This window comes from Ambystoma mexicanum, chromosome 5q (genome assembly GCF_040938575.1).
Source record: "Ambystoma mexicanum isolate Mex_15411 chromosome 5q, UKY_AmexF1_1, whole genome shotgun sequence".
Lineage (NCBI taxonomy): Eukaryota > Metazoa > Chordata > Amphibia > Caudata > Ambystomatidae > Ambystoma > Ambystoma mexicanum.
The window spans coordinates 580,603,653-580,629,556 of record NC_090933.1 but is presented as its reverse complement, the minus strand read 5'-3'; the positions used below and the strand labels follow the sequence as shown (position 1 = coordinate 580,629,556).

Here is a 25,904-nt window from a genome sequence, read left to right as displayed (position 1 = left end):
CAGAGGTACCTCCTGTGTGGATTTCAAATCAGTATATGCATGTACGCATCCTGAAGGTCCACCATGCTGAGCCAATCGCCCATCTGGAAAGAGGACTTTATCTGGCCAGGCGTGATCATCTTGAATTTCTGTTGGGGTAGGAAAAGATTGAACTGGGAAAGGTCTAGGATGGTGCGCAGGCCAGCCTGGTTGGGTTTGGGCACTGTAAACAGCCGGGAGTAGAAGCCCTCTCCTCGCTCCCCTAGGGGAACAGGTTCCACTGCTCTGAGATCCAGCAACTTCTGGATCTCGGCTCTGAGGGATGGCGACCCTGACTGCTGGAAAGGAGGGTAGAAGAGTGGGGTAGGGGGTAAGGGTAAGCGGAAGCCCACCCGAGCGACTGACAAGACACACCCGTCCTTGGTGATGGTCTGCCACGCCTCCCAATGAGACGCAATGCGTCCTCCCACCGGGGTCTCGTGCAAGCGCGGAGAACCCTCATTTAGCAGGTTTTTCGGTGGTGTTACCACCTGAACCTGAGGAGGAGGTTGAGGAGTGGGAGAAAAACCGAGTCCGTTGCTGTCTCCGGTGGGAATTTCCCAAAGGGGTGTCCACTCTGCGGGATTTTCGATTCAGAAACCCCCTGAAACCAGAGGAGGGCCGGGCTTGTGACAACGGCCTCTGCGTCCTAAAAGGCGGTTTCACCAGGACAGACAAGGACTTGGTGGTCTGGGTGCTATCCTTGTTTTTGGTCAGGTCCGCATCCGTTGAGGAATGAAAAAGCTCCTTGCTGTCGAACGGCAGGTCCAAACCCTTGTTCTGTACCTTCTTGGAGAACTTGGTGGCGTGTAGCCAAGCCTGCCGAAAGGTATCAACCCCAAAAATCAGGCCCCGGGCCGATGTGTCAACGTGATGGGATGCGGCCTCCAGCAGTCCTGGGCCAGGACTCTGGCATCTGACAGTCCCGCCTTAAAGTCCTCCAGTTTCTCAACAGGAACGAACTCCTCAAACTCTGACACACCTTTCCACATCTTCATATTCGCCCCCGCTAACACCAGTTCTGCGTTAGCCTGCCACAGCTGCAGGGCCGAGTTAGCAAAAAAAATTCTCCCGAAGGAGTCGAGGAGCTTGTCCTCCTTCCCCAGGACCTGAGTAGCCGTCATTAAAGAGGATGCTGCAGGCCTGGACTGCAAGGTGGCTGCAGCCAACACCATGGAAGAGGGGGGCGGACAAGAAGCTGAGGCTACCTCTTCCGAAGAATGCAGCCTGTAGCGCGCATCAATTTTCTTATTGACGAACAGTCCAGAGTGTGGCTTCTCCCAGACTCTACGGACCTTGGCCAAAATGGCCTTCTGCAAGAACAGACCAGTACGCTCCGAAGGAGACAGGGTAAGCGCCCCCGAAAGCACACCCTCCTGCGGAGCGGGTGCCTCGGGTACTGGAACATCCAACAGAAACATGTCCAGTACCGGTCATGAAAGGCTTGAATCAAGCGGGGCTGGTCTTCTCTGTCCTGATCGCCCTGCACGTCATCCGACAGGTCAGGGTCTTGCTGAACCGCATTGGGCACAACCTCCTTGTCTACTGGACAAGGGCAGCAAGGGCGGAAGGGTATGGGGAGGCCCTTCAGGCACAGGAGGAGCCGGTGGAACCACTGGAGACGCAGGTGGAACCGCCGGCGCCGGCGGGCTTATCTCCCTAAACAGACCCTTGAAATACTCTCTCATGGGGTCGGAACGCATAAGTACTTGAAACTTGCCGAAGAAGGCCTCCTCCGGCGAAGGCTTTGGAGCGGCCGGAGGAGGTCTCTCATGAGGAGGATAATTCCAGGGATGCAGGGGAGAGGGTTGCCAAGAAGGCCCATCCCCAGAAGTGACCACAAAAATCAAGGGTTCTCAACCCGCAGGCAGTGAGACATTATGCGGAAGGGGCATCCGGGCGTTTGTCATAAACTGGACGAAACGGATGTGCCCAAGGAACCGAACACTTCAACGACGGTTACAGCGGTGGGACGAGGTGTTTCAGATCGCTCATCCTGCGCATTTCCAATCCTTTATCGACGAAAAGAAGAAACGCCCTAAAAAGCAAAAAACTTACCGGGCGTTTCTTCTTTTCGTCGATAAAGGATTGGAAAAGCGCAGGAGGAGCGATCTGAAACACCTCGTCCCACCGCTCTAACCGACGTTGAAGTGTTCGGACCGAAAGGGAATCGCAATAAAAACACAAGTCCCAACGGTGATCGGGACTCAAACACTCTAAACACAGAGGATGGGGATCCGCCCTAGCGAAGCGTCGCTGACAGGAAGAACAATTCGGAAAGTCTAGCTGAAAAGGCATAGACGGACTATCACGCGAACACTTGCGAGAGCCAGAGAGGAGGAAAAAAGGGAAGAGAACTTCTTCATATGCTAAGTGCGTCCAGCCTCGACCGAGCGGAGAAAAGGACTGATGGGCAATGCGCGGGCGGAGCTAAAATGGGCGGGTTACGGCCGCGTGTTGTACTTTGGCTTTGTAAATACTATCTATTATTAAGAGCAAGGTGTGTGACGCTGTTAGCGAGCATAATTACCCATATAACACAGCTGTGCCAAAAATGGTTAACACAAATTGAATAAGACCAGAAGGCTGTGGAGCTGTGACGTGATCCCCTGTTTGGAGCATAGCAGCCCACTATGACACATAGAAGTGACAGGCACATCATATGAAGGCGAGGCTCAGTCTCTCCAGAGGACCCAACTGAAAGTTACCAGGCAGTGACTGATTACAAAGTGGAATGATCCACTGCGGGCGGGGAGTGTGTCACTTGGTAGAGGAAAACACAATTGAACAAGGAGGAGATGTGGTGCGATAGTCAAGGCCTACAAGGCCAGAGGATGTCCTGCTGGGAATTGTATTGTGTAAATGGAACTGACCAAATTACTTGCTGCCTAGTGTACGATTCTCATTGTGTAAATCCCCATAAAATCCTGACAAATGTGTGCGTGAGGGCCAATGTCTCATGACAGGGATACTCTGCCGGTTTCTCTGTGTGTTTCTCTACAGCTTTAAAGAAATACATTTGTTTATGCAGTCCACTCCCGTCTTGTACAGAGTTCCGATTTGCAGCACTGGCACGGTTTTGTCAATGGTGAAAAGCCTCTTGTAAAGGAAGACAGGGAAGCATTCAAGATGGTGTGCAGTGAGTTGTCAAGACTGGACAACTCTGGTATATGCTATCCATGATGAAATGCAGATGTTCAAAAGTGAACAAAACTAGAAACTCTCCGGGATCCCCAACCTTTTGTACTGCATGCGTCTGAATATGAATTAGCAATTCTGACATTGCAAGCAAGTCTACTGCAATGCTGAAAGGAGGAAACAAAAGAAATGTCAAAGTCACACTACAAAAGACTAAAAGGATACAAGGCTATTAACACAAAACGTTGCTAATGCAACTTTAAATATGTATCTGAAATTAAACCAATACACAATGCAAAAAAAAAACAGATCCTAGAGTAAAGAAAGTATCTGTTTGCAAAGCAAGCTTGTGTTGTCAAAAATAAAAGGCAACTAAACTGTGACCGCAGCGGATGGTCACTGCCAATTCTACTTGATAGCAAAGATCTGGCGTTTTATAGTGTGAAGAATAAATGATGTACCATTATTCAATTTTAACATTGGGTACTCGGGACCATGGCCGGCAGCCAGAGCATGAGCACGTAGCTCTCCAGAGCTCCCAGGCTGCCTGTATGAAATTAGCTAAATATCCTACTTCCTTGGTGTACTTCGTAGTTTTCAACAAAGCCCCGAAGGTGGTGTTCCTGGGGGCACATTTGGGCGAATATGCAGCGAGGGGCTAGCGCTCCTGCAACTGCGAGTGCTGGGTCCCTTAGGCGACAAACAGGGCCGAGGTCCCAAGATGGCCGCTTACCTTTGAAAGTACTGCCGTAGCAGTTCTCCAGGAGTTTGGCAGGCAAAGGACTACATAGATAAACGGTCGGGGCTGCTGTGGAGTGCGGGTGCGCGTCCAGTAACAGAACAGCAGTGCCGATGGTGTATGCGTCTACCCGGGGTGCCACAGGGGAGCAAGGCCGGAAGGCGGACGGGGAACGTTGTGCTCCCAGGTGAGGAAGTGGAATGGAGACAGCAGCTGGCCCAGGGACAGTCTTAACAGGGGGCGGACTTGAAAGACTAGGAGGGCTGGGAAGGCCCAGTACTTGGAGCAGGGTCAGGAGTGCCTCGCCCCAGTAGGGGCCAGGGGGTACTCCACTGACACATGCAGGCTGGAAGGTTGGCAGTGAATGCTCACCGCGAACTGGAGAGGAGAGGCTTGCCACCAGGGTGACAGCAGAGATGAGCTTGGCGCAAGCTCTGCAAATACACTTGTCAAGGGTTTTGACCCATGTTGAATTATTAGACGGGGTAGATGTGGGGATGAGCTGTCGCCACCCATCATTCTATCCCAGAACAAAACTAAATCAATAGACTGGGTAGATGTGGGGATGTGCTGTTGCCGCCCATCATTCCATCCCAGAACCAGGAAAACCGCGCGGTTGTGCGTACACCAAAATGGTTGTCTAACCTGCCACCCACCAGTGCCAGCATGATGGACCGGAAGCGCCAGGGGTAAAAGGTGGTGTCAAAGGAAAAATAACAGTGTTGTTAGACCAAAAGCGCCTTAAAATCACCTTTGTTTTCCTGAATGCAAGCTCAAAGTGCCTATTTCGAACATTGCAGGATATTCAAAAATCTTACTGAACACCAGCAGACATCTGGCAGAATGAAGTGTTGTGTGCATACAAAATCTGGGAAGATGAAGAGCCCAAAACAATGTTTATAACAAAACTGGCTGAGCTGTGGATGTCAGCAGCTTAATTGAAATTGGATTTAAAACCACTAAAATCGAAATGTTTAAATTAAATGAGTGACCTACTTTTGAGTGTCACATAGTTGCAACTGTTAAATGTCATGGTTTTGAACTTAGAATCAGCATTCTAGCTGCATGTGTAAAAATTGTAAGTTTGATTTAAACTGGGAACTAAAGTGACATTTAGCTGAATTCTGCCTGACAACTACTTCCAACAGGAGAAACCGGCTCAGCCACTCTTCCCAGGCCTAGCTGCATCCTGCTGCCCCTGCCAAAAGGAGATGACACCTCTCTGATTGGGTTAGGGGAGGGGCACCTGGGGACTGCAGGAAGTTGAACAAAGCCCTTTCCTGGACTCAGGCAAATGTTATATTTGGGGGGTCGTAAAATGGCTTCCTCTTGGGAGAAACTGGGAGGGGCCGTGCCTCTGGGAGCCACCTGAGCTGGAGGCGGGGACAGACAGAAGCTTCCCCCATGTGCTTTGGAACCTAAACCACGTCCATCTGGGCCAGAGCATAATTCTAAAAAGATGGATAATTCATAGTACGGACCTGTCAAAATTATATAATTAATACCATTATTCTTGTGATTTTTCGGTGCACATTTTAAGAGGTGTTGTTATATGTTCTAGGGAGTAGTAGCAGAAATAAGGTTGTTACTCCAAATGTCTGCATGTTAAAAATCAATTAATGTCCATACTCCTTGCGCACATTTGTGTAATTTTTGGTAAATGTCCGATATTGGTAAACCAACCAAAAAGCGCAAAATGTTGTCATTTCTGAATCCCAGCTCGCAGGAACATGGGGCTTGAACAGAGACCTGTCTTAATTCATCTGTAATATGTACATGTAATGTCAACCACTTGTGTATCTGGGAAATATGTATTTGAATCAAATATAGATTTGTGGGCAAATTGACCAGGGGAGGATCCTCTGACCCATAAACAGACCTCATCACGATGACAATCCATTTCCTTCCCCCAATTATGGGAGAGGGGAGAATTGGGCCAATGACAAGTAAAGAGGGGCAGGCTCAGTTATGCCACGCACACACCCACTTTCTAAACACATAAAAGCAGACAGTGCAGGACAGTGGGGGACATTCACTTTCCACTTTCTTGCGGGACGCTTTGCCGGGAGACTCCAGACTTCAAATCCATCAACCTCCAGAGACCAGAGATCCAGAGAGACCAGAACTGTGTAGTGCTGAGAGCAGAACCAGAGACCAGACCGCTGTGAAGAACCGCTAGCAGAAGTCCAGCCAATCTTGACCTGATCGGTGACGAAGCCATTCCTGTCCAAAAGATAGTGTGAGTACTCTAGGACTGTGCCAGACTAATCTCTTAGTTTAAAATAATCTAATTAAAACTATTTTAACCTATTTAGAACTACCTCATAGGAATTGTGTGTGTCATTCTGTCCTTTTTAAAGCTGAAAACTGTCACCTGTCATTTTGAACTTTTAAATTTAAAATCCGAAAAACTACCTTCACAAAATCGTCCGTATCTCCGGGACCGTTTGTGCTAGGAGTGAAATTAAAGCTAAGATTCTAGGCTTTCCAACGAACCTAGAACTGACTTGCTACTCCTTATAGTGCCTCCGTGATTACGCTCGACGCACACGATTAAATTTGCCGCGATTTGACATTTTGCACAATTTCAGCCACGTGTAAAAATCAGCAGCTCCTTGCTTTCCTTTGCTAAAATTTGTTTTAACCTGCTAGTTACTCATAGAGCATTGCTAAAGTGAGCCTAAACTAATATAAACTAGGTATCACCCACCCTGAACCTCTAGAGGGAATTAAAAGCATTTTAGCACATTTCTCTCTTCATTGTCATCACATTCAAAGCATTTTGGGCCTGTGTTTCAAACTTCTACCTGTTTTCCTCTAAGCTTGCTGGGGGGGAACTGAATTTCGTATTGTATTTGATTGCATTCCTGAGAACTGTGTGCTCTGCTTTCCATCTCCTTATATTGCATAAAGGGGGGGGGAGTGAATTGTCAAGGAAAAGTGATTACATAATTTGTTGAAGCCATATCAAGTTTATTTTCTGTACTGCATTTTCATTCATCATTGCATTGTCCTTGAAGCCATAAAAGCATTCTCAGCTACTTTATCCTCTCTATATCACTTCTAAGCCATCAAAAAGAGTGTACCACTGTAACATTATCCATTGTTGATCACTATCATCTTCCCAAGCGTGCTATCAAACATTAATTTATTATAAAAGTGTGAGATATATATATATATATATATATATATTGTTTACTTTTCAAATAAACCTTTTAAATTTGCAAAACAAACCTACTTCTTGGCTCAGCGGGGTCAGGGGGATTCTGAGAGAGGGGTGTTATACAAGGGTTCATCATCCAGATTAGAACTTGCCAGAAAAATATATAAATAAGGGTTTCCCTTGGGCATCCCAGACAAGGCACTGACTTAGTGGGATTGCTTGATTGGAGTCACTTACACACTTCAAGAGGCAATCAGTCGGGAGGTGTCCTCTAGGGTGGCGCTTCGATAGGTGTTTCGGAAGGCACCGTGGGGCAGGCTCCTCTCGCAGGACAGTCAAGAGCAAAGGCAAGTAGTTCTGGCCCCCTGGGTCAAAGAGTAGTTCGGTCCTGGTGGAATAACATGTGATTTCTAGTTGGTGATGCTGACCCTGGACTTGAGAACAGCACTGCAGAGCCTGTTACTACCATCCGGTGCTCACTGGACACAGGAGTACTGGCATGGAAGAGGGGGCAGAGTGGTACAGCTCAGGGGGAGAGGCAGGTTCTCCTGCCCTGCAATCAGCTTTGGTCACAGTGGTGAAAGGCCAACAGGATGGAGAAGTATGCCAACCCCAATTTTCGGCAGGCCAAGGAGACGGAAGGTGCTGCCACAGGGGGATCCAGTGGGGTGACTCTGGATGCTTTGATGGAGGCTATCCAGGCAACCAATGCTTCCCTGGAGGGGAGTATTAAAGAAGTGGGGGTGGCTGTGTCCCTCGTGAGGGCAAATCTGCAGAACGTGTGTGAAAGGGTCACAGAAGCGGAACAGAGAAGGAGTATTGTGGAGGATGACCTACAGTGCCTCAAGAACCAGTTCAGTTGGCAGGCCTGGTAGGATCCACTAGGAAATTGGAGAGCGGAGGACGCAGAGGGGCACTCTAGACTTTGCAATATCCGCTTGGTGAGGATCCCGGAGGGAGGAAGGTCCTAGTGTGGAGCTCTTTGTGGAACATCTTATCCTGGAAACTCTCTGTGTCAAGGGGCTCTCAAAGTTTTTTACAGTGGAGAGGGAACACGGGGCCAGTGATGCTATCCTGCAGGAGTCCTGGAAGGTTGGCTACTTTGAGGTGGGAAATACAGAATGGCAATTTTCCCCAGACTTTACAATGGAAGTGCAGCGACAACGGAAAACCTAGGACTTAGTGCAGTAACGCCCGAGAGAGTTAAACATTAAGTATATGATGTTCTTTATGGCTAAACTGAAGATCATTGCAGACGGTAGGAAGTGTGTAACTGGTTGTAATCGACGCTGCTGCGCCCTGGCACATGGGATGAAGAAGGGGGTGTCAAGGCCTGGGGTCTGACCCTGGTTGGTGGGCAGGGGGTTTAGCCAGTGTGAGGTTAATTGCGGGTACCGAAGCTAGGACAGTATATTGGATACTGGAGGGCCGAGGAAGTGAGAGACGAGGGTTGTGAGGGGCGGGTCCGGGGGCTAAGAGGGCAGTGTCCCCCAGATCTACAGTCGCTCATCCAAGGGAGGGGAGCAGCGTTTAGGAAGTGACCGCCGGGTCAAGGGCATTTAGGGAGGGAAGGAGGGTTGTTTTTGGGTGAGAAGGTGGAGGGGAGTTGGTTGCGGCTTGTTTTGGGCAGAGTTGGGAGGGGGAGAGGGCAGAGGGAGATGGGGTGGGTTGGCGGGGATAAGCGGGAGCAGAGGGGGTTAATGGGGTGGGGATAGGGCAGGAGGGGGGTGGATTTGGAGCTGTGAGGAGAGTTTGTGATGGTTGTTTGGACTAGGAGGCTGGCGGTGAGGCGGGAGGGGGGTGGGGGATTGGGAAGTTCAGCAGGCAGTTTTAGGGCCATTGGAATGGTTAACCCATGGTCCGGAACTATTGGTGTTGCAGGGTTCAAGGCACACAGTTGGGGAATGAGGGCTCGGTTTGTGGGAGTTGTTAGAGTTGACAGTATGGACCACGGCATGCATTCTGACACAGTATGGGTACAGACTGGGGGGGTGTAGGAGGACTACCATGGGGATGGACGGGCTAAGGAATGGAACCTGGAACGTCTGGGAGTTATGTAAAAAGTGGAAATGCCAGCAAGTAGGGGGATTCCTAAGACGTCATGGGGTCCAGCTGGCCACGCTCCAGGAAACACACATGGTACAGAGAGATTTGGACTTACTTAGGAGAAGGTGGGGTGTGTGGTGGGGTAGTGGTGGGGACATCTTATCCGTCTTATGCCAGAGGAGTCTTGATTTGGATTGCAGCAGGTGCTCCTGTTCAGGTAGACAAGGTCCTGACTGATGATGTGGGGAGGACAGTGGTGCTCTTGGGAGCATTTGAGGGGAGAGAGATATTTGTGTAATTAATTCCTACGCACCAAACGTGGACGATAAAAAGACTATTTCCCATCGGTACTGAGATGGGCAGAGGGATATAGGGAAGGACTGTGCATATGGGGGGAAGATTTTAATTGTCTGTTGGACCCGCACCTGGACAGTACAGGGAAGTCTGGTGAACTAAACACCAGGCGGAGGTATCCTTGAGGGAGGTGGTGGGGAAACTTAACTTAGTGGAACTGTGGCGAGGATCGCACAGGCAGGAAAAGTGCTACTCTTATTTTTCAGGGGTCAATAGGTCCTATTTGAGACTGGAATAAATCTTTGTGGGAGCAGAAGACTTCAATTTCTTCAATAATATGGAATATCTGGGGAAGAGCCATTTCTGATCATTTGCCCCTAGCGATGCAACTAGGAGGGCTGCAGCAATTCCCACCGTTACAGTTATCGCGATTACACGCCACCTCCCTGGAGGGTGAAGTGTTCGGGGAAACACTATGTGAAGAGATAGTGACATTTTATGAGATTAATGAGGGGTAAGTGGAATCAGCGGGGACCCTGTGGGAAGCTTTCAAGGCAACAATCAAGGGGGTCTGTATTTCCAAGGTAAGTGGGGTGATGTGAGTATTACAAGACAAGTTGCAGGAAACCGAGCAGGCATTGTCGGTGCTGGAGAAGGAGCTGGCGGAGGCAAAGCGGACAGGGGAGGAATTGGCAAAGGCATTGGCTTCTCAGCATAATAGACAAGCTTCGCTATCGCATTTTGAGGGAAGCAGACTGGATGTACGGATCCATGGGGAAGGGGACAAGGCCGGGCGTTCACTGGCTTGGCTGATCCGTCGGGAACAGCCCTGTAGCACTATCACACAGATCAGATGTGAATCGAGAGACTTGATTAGCACCCATGAGGGGATTAATGAGACATTCCAGCTTTTTTTTCAATCTCTGTATACTAGCGAGGGTACGTACTCTGAGGCAGAAGCAGATGAACTGCTGGACTTGATACAGTTGCCGACTCTAGACGGGGACCTAAGGGAAGGACTGGAGGGACCTATTTAGAAAACTGACATAAGCTGGGCAGTGCAGGCTATGAAGAAAGGTAGAGCCCCTGGGGGTGATGGTTTCCCTGTACAGTTTTACTCTAAGTATGCAACCCTTCTGATCCCTCATCTTAAGAAAGTATATGACAAGGCTTTTGAGACCAGGGTTCTCCCTGATTCGATGAGGGAGGCTGTTATAATGGTCCTGTTGAAGGAGTGCAAAGACCCCCTGGACTGTACATCCTACAGTCCGATCTCATTGCTAAATGTCAGTGTGAAAGTCCTTGGAAAGGTCTTGGCTGCCAGACTGTCTAAGGTGGCTCCAACACTGCCAGTGTGGATTTATAGGTGGGCAGAATACCTCAAAGTCTCGAAGCCGCTTACATGATGTGATGGACCAGGTTAACGATTCTGGGAGGGAAATGGCATTGGCATCTTTCGATGCAATTAAAGCTTTGATGCACTACAATGGAATGTTTAGGGTATTGAGGGCCTTTGGGATTGGGGACTATAGCTGCTTATGGTTGCGGATGTTATATAGCAGGCTGGTAGAAAGGGTGAAAACAAATAATTGGATCTTGTCGCAATGGCTGTTGGGCAGAGGGACGCGGCAGGGGTCCCCAGTCTCGCTGATTCTGTTTTTACATGGCACTGGAGCCGCTGGCAAGGTTTCTCCGGAGAAAGATGTGGGAATCAGGGATATTGGCGGGCGGGCTGAGACATTTATATGCGGAAGACTTATTACTCTATGTGGGGAACCCACGGGAGAATAAGCCGGTCAAGTGGCACAGCGAGTAGAGCACTCGCTTTGACATCGTGCAGAGTCTGCTAACGCAGGTTCGAATCCCGGCGGGGTCAAACTCAGCCTTTCATCCTTCCGAGGTCGATGAATGAGCACCACACACCGTGGGTAATAATAAGCAGCGCTCAGATACCTGAGGGTTCGTAGCGCTATATAAATGCCAAATTATTATTATTTATATGCCAATGCCGTTAGAGATTCTAGGTAACTTTCACGTTATGTCGGGATTTCAAATCAACAAAGAAAAGTCTCGATTGTTCCCGTTAGGGGCCCTCCGTGTTCTCGATTTAGCTACCCTCCCGGATTGGGGGATGAGTTGAGGGGGGGTGGGGGTAGGAAGCATTTGGGTACTTGGCAGTTAAAAATCTTCATCATATGGAGGAGACATTTATATATAATACTGGCAGCGCACTGTCAGGGATAGGGGACTCGATTCAATTTTGGAAAAAGTTGCCGATTTCATTGATGGGTAGGGTAGCACCGTGCAAAATGGTTATACTCCCAATACTGCTCTATTACTTTACCAATATCCTTTATGGAATTAAGAGAATATTCTTTAAGATGTTGGATGAGAAGATTGGGAAGTTGCTGTGGGATACTGGGAGGAGGAGGGTCTCACTGGCAACCTTCAGATGTTCACGGCTGGAAGGGAAGGGGGGGGTCTTAATTTACCAGACTATGAGCTTTACTTTACGGCAGCACAGTTGCAGGCGATACTGGTGTGGGGAGCTGCTGAAGGGACTGTTTGGAGCCCTTCCAGCTCATCGGCAGGGGATAGACCTGCTGTGGGGTACAGTGGGAGGGAAGAGGCCCATCAATGTATTTCAGGTGGTGAGAACACTCTGGAAGAAGCTTTTCAGGAAACTGCAGGTGAATGGCCTTTATAGTGCCGACCTGCCATGGGGTGTAGAACAGGTCCTGCACGTGCTATTGAGGAGGATGGGGATATCTGCCTTGGGGGAAAAGATGTGTAGGACAGTGGGTGACTTGTTTGAAGATTGGAGACTGATGCTATTTGAGGAGTGGAGTGCTTGGGTTACCAAAGGGGCATTTTCTAACGTACGGGACGGTGATCAAACAACTGCCTGTCATGTGGCCGGGTATCTCGGAGGAACCACAGTCGAGCCCACTGATGCAGGTGCTCCTTGCACAAGATGGTGGGGGGGGGGCAAGGTCTCTGGGATCTACCAGGCACTGAGGAGTGTGTTCCCCTCGAAGGATCTGGTGGTTCAGAGCAAATGGGCGAGCGACATGGGATATCCTATATCAGAGGGGGAATGGACTACAATCTGGGAGCAATCGCGTAAGGTTTCAAGGAATGCTAGGTTTCAACTTATCCAATTTAACATCCTGATTCGGGTATATGCGACTCGGGTCAAGTTACACACAATGAATAGGGACCTAAGTCAGGACTTCCCCCGATGTGCGACGGAACCGGCAGGCATATGGCACATGCTTTGCAGATGCTCGGTTGTTGCATGCTACTGGCAAGGTGATTTCGAGGATTAATGTGCTGCTTGGCTCAAGTCTCAAGTGCAGCTCGAAGGTGTGTAATACTCCTGGGGCGGGAAGCGACATTAAATAAGAAATCGACTGGCTCAGTTAATGCTGATTCTAGCAAAGAGGCGGGTGCCATTGCTTTGAATAAGCACCAAGGTCCGTCTGTGGTGCATTGGAGGGAAGATATCGGCAGGTGGGGTATGGCCGAGTTGGACATTTTACAAAGAACTAAGGACCCTGAGTTGGAGGAAGGGGTGTCTATGGAATGGGGCCAGCTGCTTGATGAGCTATGCTTTTCTGCAGATTTGAAAACCCCCTGAGAATGTGGAATAGGTTGGCACCATGCCTATGAAGGAGGGGGAGATGATGGTGTGAAGGTCGGGGGGAGAGGCTGGTTGGGGGAATTCCTGGAGGGTGGGGGGATGGTTGTCACGTAGCCCAATGTTCCCTGGTTTTATGTGTGTATGGATATTGACAGTCCTGTATACTGTACTGCATTTCGTCATGTGTGCTGAAACACGAATAAGCAAATGTTTAAAAAAACATTGGGTGCTCTTATCGATCTAGAACAAACTGAAGGCTGTTGGAAATTCCAGGGTTCAAACCCATGAACGAAAGGTAAACCCACAAAGGTGTTTCTTCATCTTCCATTACATTTGCCTCTGCCTCACTCATCCCCCAGCACTCAACCCTTCCGTCTCCTTTCGTCTCACATTTCCTGTATGTATATATGGGATTGATGAAGCGCAAATCTCTCTGGGAAGCAGCAAAGCGCTATTAACACCTGGGAAAGACAGATTGACCAATCACAATCTGCTTTTCGCGGCCAAGACTGTGCATTCACCGACTGCGCCGGAGTGAAAAAAAAAAGTTTTAAAAAATGGCCTTTGGAACATGTTTTTCATGGTCGCCTTCATCCGAAAAGGGACCCTTTTCAATTTTTTTGTCATTTTTATTTCCTCAGACGGGAGATGGGCTTGCGCTGAGCTCATCTCTTGTCGGACGAAAAAAAAAAAAAAAGAGAAAACTATCTGCCTTCCCTCGGGCCTACCAAAGCTCGGGCTGGTGGGGCGTTAATCCCCATGTCCACCCCCGAGCCAGGACGTGAAAGCTACATTCTTTGGCAACCCAGCTTAGGAGTTACGAGTAGGGTGCAGCCGTGCAGGGGTAGCAGAGGAACTCAGATGAGTAGGAGGATAGGTCCTGAGGGGGAGAAGTGTTGAGTGGAGCGATCACGTAACATTTCACCAATCCTTGAAGAGAAGGGTCTTCAGGTCCTTCTTCAAGTGAAGGATGGAGGGAAAGGGAGCACTTATTTTTCCTATGTCTCTCTCTCTCATCTGAATCTCCTACTGTCAGGTCACCTGCTTAATCTTTTTGTCAGCCAGCACATGAAAACCGCACATGAAGACCACACAGAGAATCCAGAGTTTGGTGCATGTTTTAGCTTTGCTTCTCCATCAATCGTACGTGGGTATCACTGCCTCAACTAAGATTAGTGATAGCAGGAAAACATAATGCAGAACCAGTTCACAGGGCTAACGGGGACAAAAACGACATGATTTGGCCTGCACGCAGGCCATTAACAAATGAAAAAAATGGCAAATGCAAAAAGTAGCCAATACAGTCTAAACTCGTGGATTATCTCACACACAGTTTTCCAACCACAGATTTGGATTTTGGATTTTATATAGCCCAGATGTGCGTGTGTTACTGTTATTCAAGACAATATAATCTACTGTATATATCTCCGTACACAAGATGCAATCAAAGGACTTTCAAATGTACATAGAATTCACATTGGATCCACACTGTATACTACTTACGAGGACAATCGAGCAAGTCCCCAGAATGCAAAAAGCTGTTGCCACAAAAGCCAGAACTGGCTCACAGTTGGCCAGTTTGCAGCTTTGGTAGTCACTTGGCAAGTATGTCCTCTACAAAACTAGGTTATTTACCATTGTAAAATACATGTACGAAGGCAGGAGTTTATGTAGGAGAGGTAACAGGTAAGAGGCCAGAATGCAGAGATGGAAGGAGACGGGGAAAAGAACCAGGGTTTGTTGAAGGAAAATGGAAAATGTTCCATTCCACAGAAAAAAAGCAGAAGAAAAGTATGGGTGCGCCAACAGCATACTATAAAAGTGTTATAGAATAACTATTTCCCCAGGAGACTTCACAGAGTCACTCACTTAAAGGGAGCATACCAGGTTACAAGGGAACAAACACAAATGCTGGTAAGGTAGCTCAGCGTGTTAAGCGCTCCCTGTTGCGATCAGTGTTTGTCGGAGGTTCGAATCCAGGCAAGACCAGCTCAGACTTTCAGCCTTATTATTTATTATTAGGGTAAAAAATGTTTTATGTACAACGCTTTGGCGAAAGCACTATATAAATAACGACTCATCACACAGAACTTTTCTCTAGGGCACAAGGAAACCAGATGATGCAGCATTAAAAAGCAGAGAAATACTAGAATAACGTCATAGAGTCAAACTCTTGTAAAAAAAATAATGCTACGAGTACCACTGCATTATCAAAAGAAATCCTGCTTTTTATGTTGCCAACGACTGTCATGTGACACCCAGTGCTAGCATTTTTGCCAACGGTGCTTTACATTTTTTGAGGGGAAGACACATAATTAATGTGATTACAACTAAAGTCCCAGCATGCAAAGGGGTGCTGGTTCAAATTCAAGGACTGGCTTCAGGGTATCCACCTTGCTACTTTGTCCTTTGGCAACTATTTCCCCTATGTGAAGTTATGGTGTTGTAGAAAGATAAGTCATAACTACACATTAAAAAGTGTGTAAAAATAAGAAACATCAAAATATATGCATGTCACGGGTCAATACAGCAGTAAGGCTTAAACAGGATCTTCGTGTGTATTCAGAAATCACATTAATATAGCCAGGAACTAATAAGAATTGTGAGTGATGAACATTTTACAAGCAGCTAATACTGGTGTTTTTATGTTGCAGTTATATTTTATAAACTTGAACATTGATTTCCCAGCGAAAGAGGAAGGGAGGAATTCTATAGGTGTTGCTAGACATAAGAAACTTAAAGTTGTTGATATGTGCTGAACAAATGTCACTGGTCTATGCAAAATAAAACGTATGTGCTTGAGGATGCCATCAACATAGTTTACACAGCTCCTCTTATATTAAGGCTACTTATAAAGTGCACGTATGGCAGAGGTATCTTGTCGTCAAGAACAAACCCCTACACAGCTGCCCACACTTGATCAGTAATGTATCATTAAGTGAACATTGTAGGTTTTGGAATTTAAACCAGTTGCAGGAAGACATTGCACCAGTCACAGGAGCCTGCTTGTCTAGTTTTCCTTTAAAAACACATCTACATTGTATATTTGTCACAGGGAGTCCGATTACTGAGCTGATTGGAGCGAGTTCTCCTTGCGTGTTAACATAAAACCGTTGTGCAGTGAAGGAATACCACGAATAGTATTAGGGCCAAGGAAAAAAAACTTCAGCTCTAGAACACTCATGGGAGAACCTTCCGCTCTAGAACACTCATGGAGGAGGTTCTCCTGGTGGGACCACAGGTCATGAACTTGAAGGGGATCCATTGGAGCAACCTAACCACATTCTGTAGAGTTTGTAGTTCTGGAGATATCAGATGAAAGGAACCGTACTCTGAACATGAGGTGGGAATGAATCCATCATCCACCAATTACTAATTGCCACTAGGAGGTGCGGTCAAAAAGTACAGTATCTTTATTTGGCTTTCACCAGTGCTTTACAGATTGATTGTTTAAATTTAACCCAAAGCAATGAATAGTAATACTTTACAAACAAAGCGATTGATGTACCATTAAATGTATCACATCTTGCATTAGTGTTACTTCCAGTTACACCTCCATGTGACAAATATACAAGGCATACGTTTTTAATTTAAAAAAAACCTAGACAAGCAGGTTATTTCTGAGGTCTTATATGAGCAGTCGTTTTTCTAGGTTGCCACTGCATAACTGTTTTCCAGATATTTTGTCCACAGCTCAGCTCAATATCCTCTGCAGATTCTGTACTTGCAGGATTCTGTACTTGCATATAAAGGGTATAAGGAGTATCTTCCACAAACGTACATGTTTAGCGCAACAAAGCAGAAAACGTAGGGGTGCATTGCCTATCCTCCCTAAACCAGCAATCAGCCACTCTTCAATCTCCCACCTTTATACAGATCGAAGCTCTTTTCTGAATAAATGGTAAACCCAAGGGGTAGCCCTATACATTGGGAAGGCCCAAAGGGCAAATAGAACTAGAGAACAAAAGGGGTCTTGTCTTCCCAGATACACTGTTAGCACACTTGTAATTTTAGTGTGTAAATTGTAAAACAAAAAGGAAGGGAGGCTGTAACCAAATTAGCCACAACGAAAAGAACCCAATCTCAGCCCTGAGTGTTTAAAGCGATGGACAGGGGCGAGCCAAATTAAGTGAATAGCCACCATTGGCTTTCCTCTTTGCCTTTGTTACTCCTCTACACCTAGCTCTTATTTCACATTTCAGGCGAAGGATATAAGCAAACTGGGCACAAAACAGGAAAGATTAATTAAATTTCACTGGCTAATGGAAAGCAGGAACAAGGCAACGGTGCTTAGATGCAGGTGAAACTGTACTCCCCTCTCCGAATCGTCGGCTTTCTCAGCCTTTCTCCTTGCCTTGTGGCCCTCCACAAACCCATGCCCCGAAAGCTTGCTGCTCAGATACGTGGCTGTGCAGTCGGAATCTATAAGTGGCAACAAGTGGATGGTTTCTCATGATACTATGTTGTCAAGTTTCCATCGACTGTAACCTCAAACAGGTTGAGTAATTATTCCCATTGCAACTATACATCAAAATCAAACAGTGGCAGGTATTTTCAGAAGTTGACAATCCGAAAAAACAGACACAGAAGAGTAGGTTGCCTTTTGTATGGAAGCATACTGAAAAAAAAAAAATAGATCTACATTTTTAGATTGCGGTTCATGCCGGACTCCAGCCTCAAAGCACGGGCCTGGGTATCAAACCCATGGTGCTCAGCATGGTCTTGATCCCAAGATGAGCGCGTTGCTCCTGATCTATCATCCCTGCGCAAAGCTCCATGTTCTTCTAAGCGGAAATCTTTCATGTCCAAGCAATTTAGAGCATTTGGCTCCAAAAGGGAGGTCGCTTGCAAACGGAAAAAGGTCTCACTTCTCAAAGTCTGGGCATGGTACTGATATAAGAGCACATCTATTCAACACAAAGTAAACGCACACCTCCTGCACCCTGCTAAGCACATGTTCAAGAGGGTAGCATACTGGTAAAAGGTTGGCAAACGCTTCTCTTGTCCCATATATTACTGGTAGCTGTAGAGCACCCAAGGCAGAGCTCTCAAGAGGACAGCGGATGGGAAAGAAAACAGGGTAACAGGTTAATACTTTTAATAAAGGAATGTCCAGAAACAGGTGTCGTTTTTACACTTTACATATATCTGTAATTCGGTACCTCTTTCTTTACAGTTAAAGATACAAATGCAGAAAATTCGGAAATCTTAAAAGGAAGCATTTGTTAGCTCTGGTCAGGATTAGGGTCAACTGCAGATTAACGATCGATGCAATTCACTGAGGCTCAGTAAAGTTATTATTCAAGTGGTGTTGCGAGTTAACCACATAGCTCCCGTGGGGGAGACCGACAGAAATTAAGTTTATTGAGCAGAAAATAAATCCGATGTTGCACAAATAGAAGCGGTCAGGGGAATAAGACTTGCACTCAGTTTGCCTCAGCTACCCATGGAAGAACAATTATGTGTTTTGGCAGCACACACTAGAGAAGATCCTTGGAGATTCTCTGCACGGACCTAAATCACAGTATTTGATTATCATGATTACTGACCAGAGCTGTCTGATGATACTCGCTCCTGCAGCTTGAACCATAACACTCTTACAGCCTGTCCAAGCAGGATCAGGGACAAACCGTAGGTTCCAACATGGTTTCACCAAATTTGATGAAGGAATAAGTGTGTTCTTCCATATACAGAGATTCTTTCTAAGGTTTATAAAGTACCTAAATCAGACTCTGATCAGGCTGTGACGTGGGAGTGCGGGCAGGGGTGGAACAGATGCTGGCCCAAACCACAAGGTTGCATTCATTCAAACATTTTAGCAAGCTCCCCATCAGTGAGGGCAGCCAGATTCAAGCTTGGGGGCTCCTCCCCAAACAAACAATCCAGAATCCAGACACATTTCACACACCAGTTTCATCTAGTCATGGCTGCTGTTGTAACACTGGATCTCTGAGCACAGCAGAGCTTATGTGGCCAACTCGTTGCCGCACAGCTGCTCTCTTGGAGATTAGGAAAAGGCTACCACCAATCAGTAGAGTCGTCACAGCATGCAGTGTGGTTATTAAAGATGAAAGGGCACCATGTGTGTGCTAACCCCAGTGGGGCTTCATATAGTGGGACTTCAGGAGGGTGCAGGGAAGGCCCATATGGGACTCCTCAGATTAGGATTCAAGAAAAAAGCCAAAACATTCAAGGGGGTGGGGGTGAGGGGGGTAAAGTATTTTTTTAAACGTTCTCTTGCACTGTATCCAGCCCCCTTGCAGTTATCAGAACGAAACATCACCTAAATAAACAGAGCCTGCATGAGACAACAATGCTTAGGTTGGCACAATGGCTTTTGCATTTGATCCACTTCATAGCCATAGAGGCACTGTTGTACAAAACTATGCATTGTTATGATTCACAACCAGCGCAACACTATACAAAGAACTTCTAAGGTTATCACAATCTACATTTACACAGTGCAATGATTAAACACTATTAAAACATATAACATTAATTATTTATCCAAAACTCTATTATCGAACTAATGTGCACCAAAAGAAAAAAAAAGTACAATTATTGGAGATGCAAAAGGGCATTGTGTGAGAATAATATTGACTACAATTGTACTTACCCAGTGTCTCCCAATCCATGAAGGAAGATTACCTACAATGAAAAAAGAAAAAGTTAAGTTATGTAGTGAAGAAACGGCTTCAAAACAGCCAAACCAGAAAACATATCCAAAAGGAAACAAATAAAGGTAACAAGACAAATAAGCAGACATTGCGCCCTATTCATATATTTTTTTACATTACACACTTAATAGAGTAAAATGTTCTACAAATCATTCCAATGAAATTACAATTTCAGTACAAAGCAAATCAACAAATAAAATAAATTACTACTCTAGCTTTTTTTGTTTCTATACAAAGGGGCTAAAATGAGCTTTAATGCAAGGATAATTGCTCTGGTGCTGTGATGCTTAGAAAATCAAAATGCCTGAAGGCACACTGGTTAAGAAGCATTAAGTTCACCAGTTGCTGGTCAATAGCGGCAATCAACCAATTACCTTTCAGCGATCTGTTTTTGCAGGCAGAAATGGCTGTGTAAAATCATTTTATGTAGCACGTATTTAGAAAACCAAAAGGTTCACTGGTGTATAGCTATCACTACACAAATGCCAGAAAAAAGAAAAACACTGACAAGTCCACATGTCCTTTCTATACCAACAGTTTGTTCTTACACACACAGGTGGTTAGTGCAACCTCAATGAGCCAACATTTAAAAAAAAGTTGTAGACTGGCAGCAGTATTAAAACAAAATGCGACACAAAAGAGATGAAACCCTAGCCATCCCTTAACTGGTCATTTGCTAACAGACCAGTCATAACATACAGAGCTACATTCACTCCAGTTTTTTATTCCCCATTCCACATGTGGCCTATTCCAACTGGTGCAGCACATGTAACAAGTGACAAATGTAATTAAAAACTGCAAAATGCTGACAGAAGAGTCCCAATGTGGACGTTCTCCACAGTACCTTGCCTGAAAACGAGTGGCGAATAATAGTAGAGTCGTGGTCATTGCTTGTAGGAACACGGGAATGAGATAGTTTTATCTCGAGCCGAAATTTGATGAGAGTGTACCTGCTTCGATGGTGTTGCAGAATGCCACAATGCCATTGAATGCGTGGACCTCCCCTCTCCATACAGAGGTCAGATGTGTTTTTGTTAGTGGGAGTGCCATACTTCCCCAAATTACTGACACAACATATATGGGCCCTCATTATGAGTTCGGCCGGTAGCCATGCCGCTATTGGCGGCATGGCTGCCGCCGAAATGGCATCCCTGTCCGGGTCCTCGGAATGAGGACTTACCGGGCCATTCCGAGTTCGGATGGCCTGGTTATTCCTCCCTCAAGGACCCGGACACGGTCCTTCCCCATTCCCATTTCAGCCCCCATAGGGCTGAATGGGAATGGGAGAGAGAGCAAACAACGGGCCATAACGAGATGGTCCGTGGTTTGTTCCCTCTTCCCCTCGCGGGACCCGGTAAACACGCCTGGTTTTCCCAGGCGTGCTTAACGTGCCCCGCAAGGGGACCTCTTGATGTGGCAGAACGGGTTGAATGGCACCGTCACCTTTGACGGTGCCCTTTAACCCGTTCCGCCAGGGTCGTAATGAGGCCCATGGACTTGCTAAGCAAGACCAATGGACTTCAGTGATGGGTGGAATCTGGGGACTGAAAACAGTGCTGGAACTGGACAAAATGTACTGGTGACAGTTGCTAAAACCCCCCGCAGGCCCACCCCATACCTCCCTGCTTGCGCAGTGAGGGTTTAGTAGGTGAAGGGGGCAAATCACTGTTGTGAGCGAGACTGAAGGGCGGAGCTACGTGTTGAATAATGTGGGTACCCTGAATAAAGGATGATGGCTGCTTTTATAAAAACAAAGTGCATTTTGGGAACATAAGAATGACCACCCATTTATCAAACATGTCTGTAATAGTAATTAAATAGTGCATTCCTTCTGAGCATGCAATGCACACTGGGTATAGTGCTCATTTCATCTGCCAGAATAGTCACCATGACCGTGTTAGAATGGATTTCTGAACTCTTCTCTGGTGAACAGACGTTCAGGACGCCACCCTTGTTTAGTGAAAAGGGAACACTTCTGCAAAGTTAGCCAGGACAATTCAAGGTAGCTTGAAGATCAGTCAAGGCTAAGTCTCAGGAGTAGTGGGGGTGATCGGAGGTCTTGGATAAGCACACACAGTAGGACACAAGAATTACTTACACAGAAGTATATCAAAAATATACAATTTATTAATACTGCTTACTACTTGCGTACTACTTAAACTCACACTAGATAGAACATATGTACAATCACTTTTCGGTCAATGCAGTAAAGTGCAGATTCCTGCCAAAACCTGTAAGGAGGGAAAGCACACAAACTAACACAATGGCCACCTCCAGAAATGGGTATCCCTAACTTAAGAAGTGTAGCCCTATGAAGATTGGAGCCCTATGAAGATTGGAGCCTTGTGCTCAATGTTATGCTTGTGCGTAAAAACGCCCTTCAATGCGCAAGGCTCACAAGGGACAAACTTCAATGGGAAGGAAAAGTTAAAAGAGGACACTGGAGTAAGAGGCCGGACGCAGAACAAAACTGGCCCCAACTTTCACTGGTAAGTGGTATGATTGCTCATCGACCTTAGCTCACTCCGAGTTCAAACTTGGCAGGTTTGAAGAAGGTCACCTACACTATAAAATACCCTCCTTGTTTTTAAACTCTTTATTGTTTAAACAACATTCAATGACAAACAACAAATAACACAACATACAGTCTAGCACTTCGTGCTGGGAGTTTCTCGCATCATTATTTTTCTGGCGCATTGTCCTAGCTGTCTGTACTCGGATCGTTGGTTAGTTCCGCACAGCTGTTTAGTGTACCTTCTGGGTCAACAGTACCCAGTAGGTTCCTTCTCGGCTAGTCCAATGCTTTAGCAAGGGGCGCTCTTCTTGCTCTTCTGCACTTCGTCAAACTGGGGTCGTCTGTATCGTTTCCATACCTGGGATCAAACAGTTCCTATATTAATGCGTTCCATGCTAGTATCTTGTCACTGCTCTCATTCATCCCCCTTTGCAACGCTCCGGTACATACTGTTGTCTCGGCTAGCGTCCATCTCTTCAGGTAGGCCCACCATGCCTATATGTTTGGGCCTGTTTTATTTCCACACCATTGCAATCCAACACTTTGCCAGAATGCTCATCAGGTCCTTCATTTTGGCTATGTGTGTTCTTTGCCTGCCACCTCTTGGAAACAGTCTCAGCAGATACGATTCCGGCAACCATGCCTGCATGTGGATTCCACCCTCTGCCCCTTTTTCCTTAATGTTGTCCCAGAACTTTGTTATTACTGGGCAGGCCCAGAACATGTGGATCATGTCTGCATTTTCTGTTGCGCATTTAAGGCATCTTTGGGTTTCCTTACTCACCATGCTAGATATTCTTCTGGGGGTAAGGTATGCCCTGTGCGTGACATAAAGCTGTGTCTGCCTGAATCTCTTGTTCCTGTAGACCTTCTTTGTATATCTTAAGACCCTAGTCCATTCTTAGTCAGTGTAGGTCTTCCGGAGTTCCGCTTCCCACTTTCCTCGTGCTTGCAGTTCCCTTGAGATGTTCCTTTTCAGAAGCTGTTCGTAAAGCCTGGAGACCGTGTGCCCTCCTTCCGACACATCAAACCATGCGCATCTAGTTTCCCCCTTTTTGTCTGCGTTCTCGGGTGGGCCTGGCCATCTCTTTTTTTTCATCCTTTGGACTATGCCGTTGTGTAGCATTAACTGGCCATTGTGTACATCATAGTCTTCTATCAGGGTTAGCTAGTACCGTCATTTTCAGTAGGGCTGCTCTCACCATCATTCCTAGTGGTAGTGTTTTCCAAAACACCATTGCCTTCAGCGTTTTCTCTAGGGCGACTTGTGTGTTGGCGTTGGCCTTGTGCTTTTCCTGGTGTCATGGTGTATGTCTATTCCTAGATAGCAGATGGTACAGGGTGCCCATGTGAGGCTCAGGTCTGGCAGTTGGTCTGTGGGAACCAGTCTAAGTTCTGCTAGGGGGTACAGGGAGGATTTGTCTTTATTAATGGAAATACCTGATAGATTAGCAAATGCATCTATCACTTCTAGCACGTCTGGCAGGTTAACTCTGATTTGCAATAAATAAGAGCATATCGTCTGCGTACAATGAGACTAGGTGTATGATGCTATCTATGTCAATCCCTGTCTCCTTTTACTCTGCTCTCAGGAAGGCCGCCAAACACTCTAAGGCCAATATATAAAGCATCTGGGACAGCAGGCAGCCCTGCTTTGTGCCCCTGTATATTCTCCAAGCCTCCGAAATGTGTCTGCCTGTCCTTACCCTTGCCATGGGGTCCTTATATAGTAACTTTATCATCTGAGGAAGCCCTCCCCTATGCCGAAGTGGGCAAGTGCACTCAGCAGCCAGTTCCAATTCACAGCATCGAAGGCTTTGACAGTGTCCAAGGACGCTATCGCGCATTCCCCCGGTCTGTCATTAGTCTGGTCCACAACATGGTGCAGCCTTCACAAGTTCCAGGTGGTATTGCACCCAGGGACGTAACCAGTTCGGTCCGGGTGCACCAAGGTTGGTATGACCCATTTGAGCCTACCCACCAGGGCCGCCGTCAGGATTTTGCAATCCTGGTCAATCATAGAAATTGGCCTGTATGAGCTACAGTGTAGAGGGGATTTCCACGGCTTCGGGATAGGTATTATCAGTGATTCTACCATACTATCTGGTAATTGGCCGCTCTTGTGCTCTTTTTCATATACTTCTAACAATTTAGGTGCTAGAGTGCGTTAGTACTTTTTATAAAATTCTCCAGGTAACCCGTCGGGACCCAGGGTCTTGGCTGTCAGGAGACTATTTATTACCGCTTCCAGTTCCTCTGCTGTTAAGGGGGCCTAGAGTATTTGTACGGGTTCTTTGGTTAATTTCGGCAGTTCAATTTGGGCTAGGGCGTCGGCTATGTCTGAGCTATTGGCCTCTTGATTCTGCGAGTACAGTTTCTCGTAGAATTGCGAGAATACGTGGTTAATTCCCTCCTGTGTCCTCACCTCCACCCGGTCTCATCTTTAATTGCGTTAATCAGGTCTATCTTTTTATCCTGCTTAGTTAACCAGGCTAGAAGCCTGCCCGGCTCGTCGCCCTCTGCATGTAATTTCTGTATATATTTCCCGTAATTTAGATTCCCCAACTTTTCCTAGACGGTATTGCACTGCAACCTTAGTGCCACGAGTTTGGCCGTTTCCTCCCTCCATTATGCGTGTTTCCTCCCTTTCTATTGCTCGTTCTATTTTCCAAAGTTTGGCCAGAACACTCCCTTCGAGTCCCGCTGTCTTCCCAATCGCTGCTCCCCTTACCACCACCTTAAAAGGTATCCCAGGCCGTCCCGGATCTGTCTACGCTACTTGTATTAAGTTGGAAGTAGTCTTCTATTGTGTCGTGCAGGTGTTCTTGAAATTCCCCTTCCACCAGTGCTTCCGCCCTTAGTCGCCATGTCGGTATAGGGGCCTTCCTATGTGTATATGCCCATGTCACTACTAGAGAGGCGTGCTCTGAGTGGGTTCTAGCTCTGAGGTGTGCGTTTGTCTATTCCCCTAGTGTTTCATTACCTGTGAAAATGTAGTCAATACGTGTAAACATTCCATGTGGGGCGCTGGAATGTGCGTACCCTCCGTTTTCTGCATGAGGGCTCCTCCAGACATCGTCTAGTTTCAGCTGGCTGAAAATCCTCTGCAGAGCTTTAGCTGGTGGCGCTGGCTTCTTATGTTTATTGTCCGACCTGCCAAGCAGTGGGTCGAGGGTGCAGTTCAAGTCCCCTGCCCAGATGAAGGTTGCCTCCCTATATGGGGCAAGACGGGGTGCAAGGTCCTTGAAGAACGTGGTTGCATCGTAGTTCGGGGCGTAGGTGTTTATCAAACACACTTATTTATTTTCCAACATTCCGTGCACTATTCCCATTCTGCCCTCTGTGTCTTGTTCCTGCGTTATCAACTGAAATGGGACATTTCGTCAGCACTCCTCTGGCGTAGTTGGAATAGGTTGAACCAAACATTTGTCTGCCCCATTTTTATGCTATCCTGGACTGCCTTTCTTTCGTCTAGTGGGTTTCTTGCAGCATTCCTATTTTCACTTTTGATCTGTTGAGCCAGGTGTATACTCTCAACCTCTCAACATAGTCATTCAGCCCTTGGACATTCAAAGTGGCTACTGTTAGTTCTTCTGGGCCCATTTTCCCACCTTCTGCTACGGCCCGTCCATAACAATGAGCCTGCTTGTGGTCCTAGGTCTTCTGTCCTC

General features: G+C 46.8%; 1 protein-coding gene across 2 annotated transcripts in view; it reads right to left on the bottom strand.

The window, feature by feature from the left end:
• The window catches only part of LOC138497518 (acyl-protein thioesterase 1), a 1,189,877-nt gene that overhangs the window by 1,050,139 nt on the left and 113,834 nt on the right, over positions 1 to 25,904 (bottom strand). For both annotated transcript variants that reach the window (XM_069621049.1, XM_069621050.1), the window contains exon 2: positions 19,658 to 19,689. In XM_069621049.1, the coding sequence (XP_069477150.1) occupies positions 19,658 to 19,689 (32 nt within the window). The remainder of the gene's footprint in view (positions 1 to 19,657; positions 19,690 to 25,904) is intronic.